The sequence below is a fragment of the Callithrix jacchus genome, chromosome 7, assembly GCF_049354715.1.
Source record: "Callithrix jacchus isolate 240 chromosome 7, calJac240_pri, whole genome shotgun sequence".
Taxonomy (NCBI): domain Eukaryota; kingdom Metazoa; phylum Chordata; class Mammalia; order Primates; family Cebidae; genus Callithrix; species Callithrix jacchus.
In genome coordinates, this window is record NC_133508.1 from 21,393,968 (window position 1) to 21,408,219 (window position 14,252).

Below are 14,252 nucleotides of genomic sequence, written 5' to 3' on the forward strand. Positions count from 1 at the left end.
CAGATGGAGCCGCCCTGGCACTGTAGCCCCCATCCCACCCCCTCACAGGCTTGATTCTGTTTATCATTATGTATTACTTGTGTAAGTGTCTGCTAAATGTCGAGGCCCCCCACCAGCATCTAAGCTGCTTACAGTGGATGAATGTTTCTTTTGCTCACTGCTGTGTGCATTGCCAGATCTAAGCTCTTGGCCAGTGCACAAACAGCACTCAGTAACATCTGGTGACTAAATGAATGAATGATGTGCTGCGGAGGACAGACATGAAGTAAAGGGTCATTCATGAAACAAAGACTCTCTAGTACATTCCCTTTGGGAGAGACGTCAATTCAAAAATGCTGAATTGAGTAACAGTAAATAGGCTGATCAAAATTAGTTCTTGTATTTGCTTTGGGTTTTATTTCTCTCTTTAAATATCAATATTATTCTGCATCTAAAGAAACAGGAAGGACATTGAGGGGAGAAATCAGTGACCTCACAACCAAAAAAAGTAATCGGAGGCTGGGCGTGGTGGCTTATGCCTGTAATCCCAGCACTTGGGAGGCTGAGGTGGGTGGATCACTTGAGGTCAGGAGTTCCAGACCAGCATGAGCAACATAGCAAGACCCTCGTCTCTACAAAAAAAGGATAAAAATTAGCTAGGTATGGTGGCACACACCTGCAGACCCAGCTACTCAGGAGACTGAGGCAAAGAATCACTTTAACCCAGGAGGTGGAAGTTACAGTGAGCTGAGATTGTGCCACTGCACTCCAGCCTAGGCAACAGAGCACCATGCTGTATTAAAAAAAAAAAAAAGTAATCAGGAAGTTACTGAACCCTTCATTAGCTATTCAGACAGACACAAAAAGGGGTGATCTCCCGTACGTTTACCTACAATAAAACAAGCAACTCTTTCACAGCTTCATCATCTCCTCAGCCACATTACCTTTCCCCACCAACGCTAAATTGCCCAACCTCAAAACTTCCTGCCTTTGGGATTTCAGCAATATGGCCTTTGAGTTGAAAGGGAAATGCAGGACTGCTTTTGTTCTCATATGCTTCAGTCCTTTCCCCTCCACGCTGAACTAAAATACAACTGCAACGAGAGGAAACATTTTAGCCTTAACCTTTAATAACAGCTTTATAAGTAAAATTAGTTTAACATCCCAAAGAAATTCATTGAAGTTCTAGCCTTAATCCATCAGCCTGGATGCAGAAAACAGAACATATGGGGGAAAACAGAGAGAATATTATTAACAATCAAATGTATTTCTCATTTTTAAAAAATCCTCTCATATCCCAAGTATTATGCCAACTTCTTTTGGTAAGATCTAACTCTGTCTGCAAGTTTATATTAATATTTAAACGTATACACATTCATTGTAACCTCTTAGATACCCTAATATTACTGTAAGATTGATTTTGTTTTCCTTAATGGAAATCAGATACAAACTATGCAGAACTCAAGTTTCCACTATGACTGTGTAGTATGTATACTTATCACATGTAACTCAAGTAGTTATATGAGTGAAACAGACTCAAGTAGCAATCTCAAGACCCTTTTGTCATTACAAATCCACTGCTGTGATAATAGTGAAGACAGGAAAAAATAACATGCAGAAATGCAAATTAGTAGTGTTTTTTTTTTCTTTAAAAAAAAAAGGACTATTAACTTTCTGAACTTAATTTTAAATTCTCAAACACACTCAGGCTAGATGTTCATGCAAAGGTGAAGAGAATGTTAAAGACACTCTTGTGACACACTTAAAAACTGAATCCATTTTCTTTGCGAGCGGTGAGTGTTGTTTGATACCTCCTTCATCAGACGGTCGTGTTATTTCACTGCAGCATGAAAAGCTAGGGTAAATCTCGGAGACTTCTGACCTGTCGTCTCCCAGACCTGTACCGAAAGTACTGCTGGAATGAGATCGAGACCAATGTCGCCTATAGTGACTTGCCTTTTCTATATTGGAGGGAAAATATTTACACTTGTGATTGACTTGAAAAGCAAAATCAACCAAAAAATTACTTAAAAGCTTAACAGAGAAGAAAAACAATCTCTTAGTAAAGAATAACTCAGAATCTCAGCTCTAGGCACCTATTCCCAAACTTCAGCATGCATTGCACCAACTACGTGAATGACTTTACTGTCATTTTATGCTTTTTTAAGTCTCAATTTTAAAGAACAAGTAAGGGACAGAAAATTGACAAGGACTAAGAAAACATTGATAAACTAATAAATTTTTGTTAATTGTAATCTGTGGTTTTCCTTTAAACTATCATCAGGTATATAGGGTTTGTTGCCTTTCCTTTATCTTTAGAAAAACAAATGACACCATTTGGCTAAACAGATGAATGAAACTGACTATAAAAGTACTAGAATTCCTACTTTGCCTTGGGTATTCACCTTATTAACATCAACAACTAAATAAAGAGAAGAAATCAGGGGTTAGAGCAAGATCTAAATGACGTAGCTATCTATTGTTTAACATAACTGTGTAACTGTCAGAGAAAATTTGAAATCTCAAATCAAGCTATCATTCATATCCCAATTATTCATTTTTTTGCCTTTAATTAAGAACTTGAAATCTAAGTTAAAAGTCAACTGTGCTTCCTAGGTAAACTATTCATTTTGTATTACATAAAATCTCAAAGAAAACTTTAAGGATACTTGAAAATTTATTTTAAAACATTTATGATGCCCTATAGAAAATCTTTCAACTGTTCTATATATAATTCTTTAAATCTACCTTTAAAACACTGTAACAGTACTTCATGAAACAAATCTCCTTTTTGTCTCAACAGTTTAGTACATTCCAAGTAACTGCATTTGTAAACCCAGAAATTCTATAAAAGCATTCTTACTAATAAAAAGCTTATTTAAATGAATCTAGGACAGACTAATTTGTATATATTAAAAAGTTCTTTTTTTTCATAAATGATTAATTGTATTTAAAAGTAACATAGCCCTTTTTTTTTTTTTTTTTTTGGTTTCCCAAATTCTCAGCTTTAAAATTTATATTTCACAGCACAATGAACCTCTATAGTTCATAGTGGCTTCAATTTTGGGACAAAATCATATAAATGGGAGGAACTAAAAAGTGAGCAATACCAGAGAGCATATGTAGACTTCTAGACTGAATATTGTCCTCCAGGGGATCAAGGTCGAAGATGGAGCCAGGGTCTGTGCGCCAAACTTTGAGGTCTTTTGCCAGAAGGAAGAAATCAACATTCATCAAGAAGGAATTAAATAAATTAATTAATTAAAAAAAAAAAAAAAAGCCAGTACCCTAAAGAGTGAAGCCGAAGTTTGCAAAGGAATGGATATAAAAAGAAAACCTAACAAGCAAACTCACAGTGCTGCTGACTTCAGAGAGAATGAAAACATATTTGCTGTCACAAGTATCTGTTAAGAAATCTTTATAATCAAATTGAAGTTGCCTGGTCTTTTCATTGAGCTGTCCTGCCAGACCTTGCTGAAGCAGCAACACAGGAGCACATGAGGCAGCTGTATGCATCCCCCACAGTACCCCCTGAACCCCCAATCACTCTTGCTCTCCACAGGCTAAAACAGGCAAAACGTTTGATTATGGTTTCTGATTCAGGACTTATGAATAATTCATAGGAAACAAATGAGAAGTTTATGTTTAAAAAACCAAACAAAAAACCTCGTGTCCTGTAAAAGAAATAAGTATTTTAAATGTGGAGTGGTGGCAAGTCTGGTTTTCACTCTGACTCTGTGAGTGCAGACTAAGTGTATCCAAAAAGATACACTTATTTAAAAAGTGTTATAAGCAAGGCACACAGCAAGGAAATATGAATGAAGAGAGAAATAAGATCAGCTTCCTGCTGTCAATGGACCCCTGCTATAGTCAGTGATCAGACTGTGCAAACCACTTTATTCTCCTCCTATTTTAATAACTTCTGAATTCATCAGTCTCTACAACTAAAGAACATCAGATCTTAAAATGAGCTGTTTATAGCTGTACCAACAACTCCAAAATAAGAACCTAGTTATGGACATAGGGCAGAAATGGAGCCAGGGCAAAAATAATTTATAAAACGGAACTGGAAATCTGCTCGTCTGTTTTTAATATTATGTAGTGCTGACCATATGTCATGCACTATTCTCACTTAATACCTATTAATTTAAGTTTCATAATTATCCTCATTTTGTAGATGAGGAAACTGAGAGAGAAATTGAGTAATTTGGCCAAGGTTACACAGCTCATAAGAAGTAGCAGAGCCTCCAACAAAAATAGGAGCAGCACAAACTGGCTTAATCTGAATTACTCAGAAAATCTCTCAATGTGTATTTTCATGCCTGATACAGAAGCTGGCTCATTGGAAAGTTTAATGTTGGCCAAATGTACTTCATTTTATGAACAAAATGACGGCAAGTCTTCAATGGAAAACAGTTCTTCCCAATAAGAATACATAAATCGACTTCTGCATTGCCAAGTAAATAACTTAGAGTTACTCATATTTTAAAAAACAATCGTGTTCTCACTCAAAGGCAGGTGTTGAACAATGAGAACACAGGGACACAGGGAGGTGAGCATCACACACTGGGGTCTGTTGTGGGGGGCCAAGGGAGGGACAGCGAGGGGCGGTGGGGAGGTCGGGGAGGGATAACATGGGGAGAAAAGCCAGATGTAGGTGACAGGGGGATGGAGGCAGAAAACCACATTGCCATGTGTATACCTATGCAACAATCCTGCATGACCTGCACAAGTACCCCACAACCTAAAGTACAATAAAAAAAAAATCATAATTTCACCTTCAATGGTTTTGAGTACTGATTTATCAGAGCCCAAGGTCTAGATAGTTTCATGGTTTTTAGCAATGACCTCACCATCATTCCTGGCCTCTGATGTGTGCAGGACCTGAGGTAAGCTGTACAGACTTTAGCAGTTCCACCCTAAATGAGATAAATCAGAACCCCTGCCCTATCCCTTAAGATAGTTCCATCCATTTAGCACAAAGCAATGAAACTCTAGTTTCACGTCACATGTAATGAAAACATCACAACTCATCCATCCAACTTAATGTGATCCTTTTAAGTAATCAACTCAGGCAGATCAGCAAAGTTATCAAGTGCCTACAAAAACATTTGGAATCCTTCTTCGGAAAGTACTTTCAGAGTCACTTTAGTATAATCATCCAAGCTCAGACTTTAGTGCTAGTTTTGTAAAGATATTACCTTGTCAAATGTATACTTTCCCCAATGGCCTTTCACTAGTACTAATGGCCTTTCACTAGTACCAAAAAATAAGCTCCTACTTTTAAAGATGAAGAAAACCTAACACTGAGATTACTGCATGGCATATACTAAAAATATAACTATACTACATAATCCAGAGGTTAACTGCTCTGAAGGAAACAATAGTCTTGAGTTGTTGATATAGACCGAAAAATCAATAGCCATCCTTCCTAACCCTGCATTACACTTCAGTGTGACCTTTTCTGGTATCTCAGCCACCATTCAACAAATATCCTTCTACAACTTCCCCTAACTGTAAGAAACAGCAGGAATAAAAGTTTGCTCTCTTAATTACGAGACTTTCAGATGGCTCTCAACTATTCCAACCCAGAAATAATATTTTTTGAGTGAGCTATTACTATTATGGAATACCATCAGAATGCCCCTGGCATGTCTATTTGTGATAAAAGGACCTACACGCAATATGGTTATTTCTGCCATTCATGCACATGATGTCAAGAGAACAACACATTGAGCAAGCACACGGGCTAAAGAAAAACAAAATAATTGTTCAACCATTGTTATCACTCACATCTCTGCTGCTTCTTTGCTTAACAAGGAGGGACATTCTTAAGACTAGCAAGGTATTAAAGGCAGAACTTCCAATACTAGAAAAGACTTGAGATGATACCTGGTAAATGCCAGAAATCCCATTCTACATTATTCAAAAATACCTTACCTGTGGTCTGTTTTAACTTGGATACCACACCCAACATGTGATGAGGAGTCAGACAACTAAAGAGGATAATTCTGAAGCTAGAGCAAGCACAATCTTTTTGACCACACACACCTGCCGAGAAAGACCGTCAGCTTACCAACAATGATTCCAGGTCTCCTGTCCATCTCCACGATGTGAGGGTGGACCCCCTTATAGGCAGCATCGCTGACCACCTGGGTGTTCTTCCTCACTCTCTCTGTCACAGGATCGTCCACAACAGGAGTAAAGCCTCTCCCCTTTGTCTTTTCAAAATCTTCATGGTATTTTACCTGAAGAGGAAAAATCATCATGCTGAAAGTTGCTGATAGTCACCTATCTCATGACATTTTGATTAAATGACAGGTGTACACTGTACTGGCTGCATGCAGATTTTCTACATGTATGTATCTTTTCCAAATATTCCAAAACCACAGTCTGAAGCTTCAGTTTCTTAGCATCTGAAATCAAATGCTGATATTTTCACAATGTTTTTAATCATTATAGCTCATATCTATTTTAAATTATATACAAAACTACATATATTATTAGTGAGAGGTTGTAAAAGATACATATTCTCAAATCCTGGTTACTACCTAAAATATACTAACAAGTATAAATTAAATTTCCTATCTCTTAACCTTCAATATACAATAAAGTGATATCAATTTCCAGACAATCATTTATGAAAATGGCATTATTTAAAATTAGTTTAAAATTTTATAGGTTATGATATACACAATTTTTAATATAATTACAAAACTTATACTTCAAAATATACTATTTTCACATCCTGAAATTAGGTCCAGGAGACAGTTGTATAACTGTAAATTATACTAGAAACCACTGAATTGAACACTTTAAATGGGCAAACTTTATGGTAGGTGAATTACACCCGATATTATAATTTTTTAAAAACACACTTTTTTTCATATTCTTTTTGACATGCAAACAGACCAAATTCTGTCTTAAAATTAAATGGAAAGAAGTCTACAGAAAAGTCTTTCATATAATGCGTTTATAATACTCACATTAGAAACAAAGACACGCCAGAAAAAGTCACTGAGAAAAATGATTTTATTAGACCAAATATTTCCATTACATTTCAGTGTGATTAGAAATGCAGCCCCCACCCCACACACACACGAAGGTCAGGCCGACTGCGTTTCCATGCTTTGTTAGTTATCAGATTAATAGTGAAGTAATGCCATCAGTTCACTGGGTCCGGCCATTCCTTAGCATGCTTTAGTCATGAGAAGAATGATCTGGTTGCACCCTACCATTGAAATACGATTTTGTGCTTCTTTAACATGTCTCATAGCAGGTGTATCTAACATCTGACTTGGTCTACCTTTCATCTGTTTATGGTCCTGGGTATATTTTACCTGAAAAGTAAATAGTAGACATAAGGCAATGAAAGGAAAACGCAGGATATAACTTTTTTAAGCTTTATGAATGAGGGAAACATATGCAACATACTTGAAATTATTTTCCAGGTCACTTTTTCAGTGAATTAAATTTTGTTCTAGAATAGCAAAACTCAAATTTTACACTCAAAGATCGCCTTTAACACCTATTGCAAAATGACCTAAATCTATCAACTGAAAACAAATGTGTGAATGATCAAGAGTAACTATCTAATCTGTAAAACTGGGCAGGCCCAGTGGCTCATGCCTGTAATTACGGAACTCTGGAAAGCTAAGGTGGGAGGATTACTCCAGGCCTGGGGTTTGAGACCAGTCTGGGAGGCATCGTGAGGTTCCCCAACTCTACAAGTAAAAATTTTTTTAAAAATTAGTTGGGCTTGTGCCTGTAGTCCCAGCTACTAGAGAGGTTAAGACAGGGCAGCTGCTTGAGCCCAAAAATTCAAAGCTGCAATGAGCTATGATTGTGCTATTGCACTCCAGCCTCCAACAAAGACTGTGTCTCAAACTCAAACACACACACACACACACACACACACACACAACTGGTTATCATATTTAAGTTAAACAGAGAAAATCCAAAACTATTAAACAGAACCCAAAGTTATTTTGTTTCTAAATTTCCCCATTTTCTACCATAACACTATTGAAAAATGCATACAACCTACTCTCTATTTCTTTTCATTTCTTCTCTGCTTAGAGAGTAAGAAGCAATGAGGAACAAATTTCGTTGTTCTTCTAAGCAGACACAACTTAAAAGTAATTTATGTTAAATACACACAGCATCTCTGGACAGACATGCCACTAGGAAGCTGTAAACTGCAAAGGCCAAATGCTGATTCTCAGGCAAACAGCTATTCAAGGTGTGCTAAGAAAAGGGCCTGTGTTCTTAACAGCTGCCCATCAGAACACTGCCATTTATGAAACTGATTAGGTGTAAGATTTGGATACCACTTATGTTGACCTGAGGGCATTGTGTCCAATTCAGAATTGAAGCTCTGATATTCACTAAGAGGAAGCACAATATTCAAATAAGATGCTAATATGCACCACTGGACTTTAATGAGCAACTAAATTCTATGTTAAATGTATTTAAGGATTTTTTTCTCTAAGTCTTTAGTAAAAGTATTCACCTCCTATTCTGTTTTGCAGACAGCATTTGACAATACACATTCATCGAAATATTTCAGTAAAACGACAATTATTTAATGCACACATCAAAGGCGTTATCACTTTCAAAGACACTGGCTAAAACAGCATAAATCGCTGTTTAAACAAACACTTCTAAACAAAGCTTTGAATGTAACTCTTGGTCACATCTGGAAATACCAAAGAGTTGCAAGAGAATGTAAATGTACGCAGTGGCAGCTTTTGGACATCATCTGAAATAACACATGTATTTATTGGACATACCACAGATGTTTCTTGAAAATAAAGTTTCTTTTCACAAGCAAAAGAGGACTGCAAGTAAATAGTAAAAGACACATCCTTTGTGATAGTCTAAAATGAAGAAAACCACTTGCCGAGCTAATATTTTCTTGGTTCTTCTTCACTCTTTCCATTTCAGGGGTTACACTTAAAGCAGTAGCTCTTCCCAGCTGAGCTTTGTAATAAACCTATCATTTCAGAGAACAAAAAATAGACTACTGTGAATCAATTCGACTAAGAGACTTATTTATTTAAGACAGGGTCTTGCTCTGTCACCCAGGCTGAAGTGCGGTGGTGCAATCTCTGCTCACCACAGCCTTGACCTCCCAGGCCCAGGCAATCCTCCCACCTCAGCCTCCGAGGTAGCTGAGATTATGGGCCTGGCTAATTTTTGTATTTTTGTAGAGATGGACTTTCGCCATATTGTCCAAACTGATCTGAAACTCCTGGGCTCAAGTAATTCATCCACTTCAGCCTCTCAAGGTGCTGGGATGACAATCCAGAGGCACCGTGCCTGGCTCATAGTATTTAGTTTAATGCATTAACCAAGAAACTTTTGTAGGAAACTGCAAAAAATGAAGACATTTTCAGAGGTCGAGTCGTATTTAAAATGCCAGCATCTTAAATCAATCTATTTCGTTTCCTCCCATAAAAGAGTACACATGTCCAAATCACTTTGGATGTACTCAAATATATAGGCATACCATCAGTAAAGTTATAATAAGCATTTAATCACAAAAGAAATGAGAAGAAATGTCTTCATGGATATTACTTAAAAGTATTCACCGTAGACTCATACTATATGGCCATGGTTTCTTAGGAATTAACTCTGGCAGAATTTTTGTAAAGATGTGTTTAAATAGGTGACTGTGGGTGTCCTTTAAAAAGTCAGCAAGCTTCTTACTGGTCCATTCCTTGTCTCAATAACCATGTTCCTTTTTGAGAGTAATGGAGTCACATCAAGTGTGACTCTAAATACATGGGGGAAAGAAGAGCATCTACTTCTCTAAAATAAAGTTGTTAGGAAAAGTATCAAACAATTACCTGCCTTTGCATTATAAACTGGTTAAATGACTTTAAAGGTGTGAAGAATAAAAGATTTCTTTGAAGGTAATAGATTTCCAAATTTCCTCTTCCAAAGAACACAATCTATATGTTAATGACTTTAAAAGAGGATTTTCTCCATGAACTGCATCCATGAATTATATCAACAACAGGCAATTGGAGCAGGCCACAAGTTGTTATCTAGGGAAAAACTGCCAGCCTGTTAGTAATTGCCCGCAAAACAGTCCTGTCCCATATAACCTATTCAGCCATGCAAACATTATCATTTCTTACTAGATGTTGCCTAAAAGCGGAGTCATATTGTGGGGAGTGGAAGGTAGGGCTGGGAGGAAGTATAATAACAAAAATGCATGCAGGTAGAAGAGTAAGGGAAAAGGTTTGATTGTAGGGCCAAGATGCCAGAAGCTACAACTGTGGACCTTGGGGGGACCATATCACCCATCAGCTAGATAACAAGATAGAAGGGATACACAACCACCTGTCAAAAAAAGTCACCCTGGGCTGATAGCACACACCTGTAATCCGAGCACTTTGGGAAGCCAAGATGGGTGGAATGCGTGAGCTCAGGAGTTTCAGACCAGCCTGGGCAACAGAGTGAAATCCCATCTCTACAAAATATACAAAAATTGGCCACGTGTGGTGGCATGTGCTTGTAATCCTAGCTACTCAGCAGGCTAAGGTGGGAAGATCTCTTGAACCCAGGAAGCGAAGGTTACAGTGAGTCAAATTGTGACACTAAATACAGCCTGGGTGACAAAAAAGACCCTGTCTCAAAAAAAGAAAAAAAAAGTCCTCCTGGTGCATCATGGGAATGCTGAGGTGGGGAATACCTGACTATACCCACAATACCGACGTTCCTGAAACCTTTCAAGTAAGTTGTTAGTCAAATGAGAACAGGACATCAGCTCAAGGTGATGAAAATTCTGTTAATACAATGTCTTTGTTCACATAAGGACAATACATTTGATAGTGTAAGAAAAAAAATCCTAAGATGATCACACATTGCTGATGTTTTTCTGGTTTTCTTTCGCCCTCTTCAGCTCTGGTGGATCAGAAATTGCAGTTCCCCGCTGAAGTTCTCCCTTGTATTTTACCTGTGAAGGATAAATAAGAACTTTAACAGAGAGCAGAATGGGCTCCACTAAAATCCCACAGAGGACGAGGCTCAAAGTTAACAACATCTTTTACACACTTTTTGCCACAGTTGATTACATCAACCTTCGTGTTTACATCTACGCCCACATTCCAATGGGGCTGACTCAGCAACCACAAGCTGTTAGTGGTGCTGTTTAAATAAAGCGTTCGATAAACGCTTTCCTCTTCAATATCAAAATTAACCATAAATTCCACAAATAAAAATAATGGAATCACAAGGAAGCGTGCTTTCAAAGAAACACCAGAATAAAGTTATTACAAGAGAATACTACTGAAGTCCATTCCCTGACAGCCTAAAAGCTCCCCCTCTTTTTTTTTTTTTTTTTTTTTGAGACAGAGTTTCGCCCTTGTTGCCCAGGCTGGAATGCAATAGTGCAATCTTGGCTCACTGCAACCTCCACCTCCCAGGTTCAAGCAATTGTCCTGCCTCAGCCTCTCAAGTAGCTGAAATTACAGGCACCCGCCACCATACTCAGCTAATTTTTTGTATTTTTAGTAAAGACAGGGTTTCACCATGTTGACCAGGCTGGTCTTAAACTCCTAACCTCAGGTGATCCACCCACCTCACCCTCCCAAAGTGCTGGGATTACAGGCATGAGCTACATACAGCACCCAGACCTCTAGAAGGCTTTTAACTCTCTTTCTAACCCTGGGGCTTCTGCCTTCAATCGAAGCTAAAGCTCTCTGACTTCTACCACCTCCCAGGGAAATTATGAGGATAAACAGTGTGGAGCCTAATTATCTCCACCCCGGAGAACTTGCTCTCACAAAGTCTTTCAAAAGTACCTGTTTTAGAAAAAGAAGGCTTTTGACTGTGTTGGTGAAAGTGCAACAGTATGTTCAGTGCGTTTCAATCCCAGCTCTGCCCTTACTAGCTGGAGGCGGTGGGGGTGGCGGGGACGCAACATGTCCTCTGACCTCCCCAAGACTCAGTTTCTCATATCTACCAATGAGAGAAACAAACAGTGCTGACCTTATTGGTTTACAGAGAACATTAGCACAGGGCCCGGTGCACAGTAGAGGTGCCTCATTAACTACTTTTGCTTTATTCACAACAGTTTTTTGAATGATTGAAAAATGTTTTCCATTTAAGTTATAAGATTCTTTGACTTAACATCATGTCTTAGAAAGCCAGTCAAGCCAGGTCTTTTTTTTTTTTTTTTTTTTTTTTTTTTTTTTGAGACAGAGTTTCGCTCTTGTTACCCAGGCTGGAGTGCAATGGCAATCTCGGCTCACCGCAACCTCCGCCTCCTGGGTTCAGGCAATTCTCCTGCCTCGGCCTCCTGAGTAACTGGGATTACAGGCATGCGCCACTATGCCCAGCTAATTTTTTGTATTTTTAGTAGAGATGGGGTTTCACCATGTTGACCAGGATGGTCTCAATCTCTTGACCTTGTAATCCACCCTCCTCGGCCTCCCAAAGTGCTGGGATTACAGGCCTGAGCCACTGCGCCGGCCAATAGATATTTTCTTTTCTTTTCATATTGATATCAGTTCCACATTCTCCATTAACTGCATTTTTTTAAGAGATTTACCAACTGAACTATGAGTTCCTTGAGAATAGAAAGTGGGTCTTATCCTTCTTTGTGTCTAGATGACCAGAACAATGCCCAGTACATTTGGGTACTTAATGAAGATTTGTTAAATAAGCAAACACAGCTAAGCTACAGCAACACAGTCCCAAATTTCCTGGACACACAGTTCATGCCCTTCAACATGGAAATGTGAAAAAGGACCATCCAAAACTGCAGAGGATGTAAAGCTCTTCCTTTTGTAATTTTTAGATAGCTTCATTAAATCTGGAGATACTCCATTTATCATCATCATTAATACTGCAGTTGTTGAACTTTACAACAGAGTTAATGCTGCATGAAATTCTCTTTTACATATTATATGATTCATCCATATCGTTGCATGTGATTCAAATTCATTCTTTTCTTTAAACTTTTATTTTTAAGTTCAGTGGTACATGTGCAGGTTTGTTACACAGGTGAACTCGTGTTATAGGAGTTTGTTGTACGGATTATTTCGTCGCCCCAGCACTAAACCCAGTACTCAACAGTGACTTTTCCTGATCCTCTCCCTCCCTGACTCTCTCCCTTCCAGCAGGCCCAGAGTCTGTTATTCACCTCTTTGTGTCCGTGGGTTCTCCGCATTTAGCTCTCATCATCATGGAGTACTTTGTTTTCTATTTCTGTGTTAGTTTGCTAAGGATAATGGCCTTCCACAGGGAATATTTTTAAATAAAATGTTATGTTTGAGAAAATATAAAAAGAAACAGAAACAACTTGCCGCACTCAGCTGCTCCTGGTTTCGCCTCACTCTCTCTATCTCTGGGGTCATGCTTACTGGAGTGGCCTTGTAGTTTTGCTCTTTATACTGGAGCTGAGAGACAAGGTGCAAGACAGTTTGAGATTACGGGAGATAAATGCATCCCAAAACAATGGAACAGGTTTTTTAAATGTCACATGACCACAGAACATTTATTAGTAAAATCATCATCAGGATTCCAAAGTGAAATATATACAGCGTACAGATTTTATCTTCTTGGCAATGCCAGTCTTTTCCTAGTCAAATCGTTTTATTGCTATTGTTGTTTTATATTTGAGACAAGGTCTTGCTCTGTTGCCCAGGCTGGAGTGCAGTGGCATCATCACAGCTCACTGCAGCCTCAACCTCCCAAGCTCAAGCAATCCTCCCAACTTGGGGCCTCCCAAAGTGCTGGGATTACAGGTGTGAGCCACCACACCCAACTTTTATCAAATCTCATCTTTCATTGTTTTCCTTGAGATTGTATTATTTACTGGTGGCCTCTCTGAGTTTGATCTTATGGGTAATAATGAATAATCCCTTCCTCAGTAAGAATGAATTAAGCGTCATGGAGGGCATAAAGATGTATAAAATGCTAGCTCCACTTTTAAAGAACCAATCCTCTTGCAATGGGATTCACTGTGATGAGATTTCACCTGTACTGGTTTTATGCCATCATTATATGTTGATATATAATAAAATATTTTTAAAAAATACTTAAGAAATATGATCACATTGCTGATGTTCTTCTGGTTTTCTTTCACTCTCTTCAGTTCTGGAGGATCAGAAATGGCTGTTGCATGTTTAATCTCTTCTTTGTATTTCACCTGCATAATTTATAAGAATATAATGTTAACTTTATTCTATGCAAGGCTTTAAAATCATTGAGAATTCTTCATTTCTAACTATTGTATAATCGAATTTTATTAATTCCAC

General features: G+C 38.1%; 1 protein-coding gene across 35 annotated transcripts in view; it reads right to left on the reverse strand.

Annotated features, from left to right (window-relative positions):
- Positions 1-14,252, reverse strand: part of NEBL (nebulette) — a 695,182-nt gene that overhangs the window by 351,166 nt on the left and 329,764 nt on the right. For 11 of the 35 annotated variants that reach the window (XM_078329568.1, XM_078329563.1, XM_078329567.1 and 8 more), the window contains 8 exons: positions 14,051-14,143; positions 13,299-13,391; positions 10,853-10,945; positions 8,882-8,974; positions 7,215-7,319; positions 6,056-6,227; positions 3,090-3,182; positions 1,791-1,940 (listed from right to left, as the gene is read on the reverse strand). In XM_078329568.1, the coding sequence (XP_078185694.1) occupies positions 1,791-1,940; positions 3,090-3,182; positions 6,056-6,227; positions 7,215-7,319; positions 8,882-8,974; positions 10,853-10,945; positions 13,299-13,391; positions 14,051-14,143 (892 nt within the window). Of the gene's footprint in view, positions 1-1,088; positions 1,184-1,790; positions 1,941-3,089; positions 3,183-6,055; positions 6,228-7,214; positions 7,320-8,881; positions 8,975-10,852; positions 10,946-13,298; positions 13,392-14,050; positions 14,144-14,252 lie in introns of those variants that run through there. The other 24 variants (XR_013519570.1, XR_013519569.1, XR_001913033.4 and 21 more) reach the window with 8 other exon arrangements.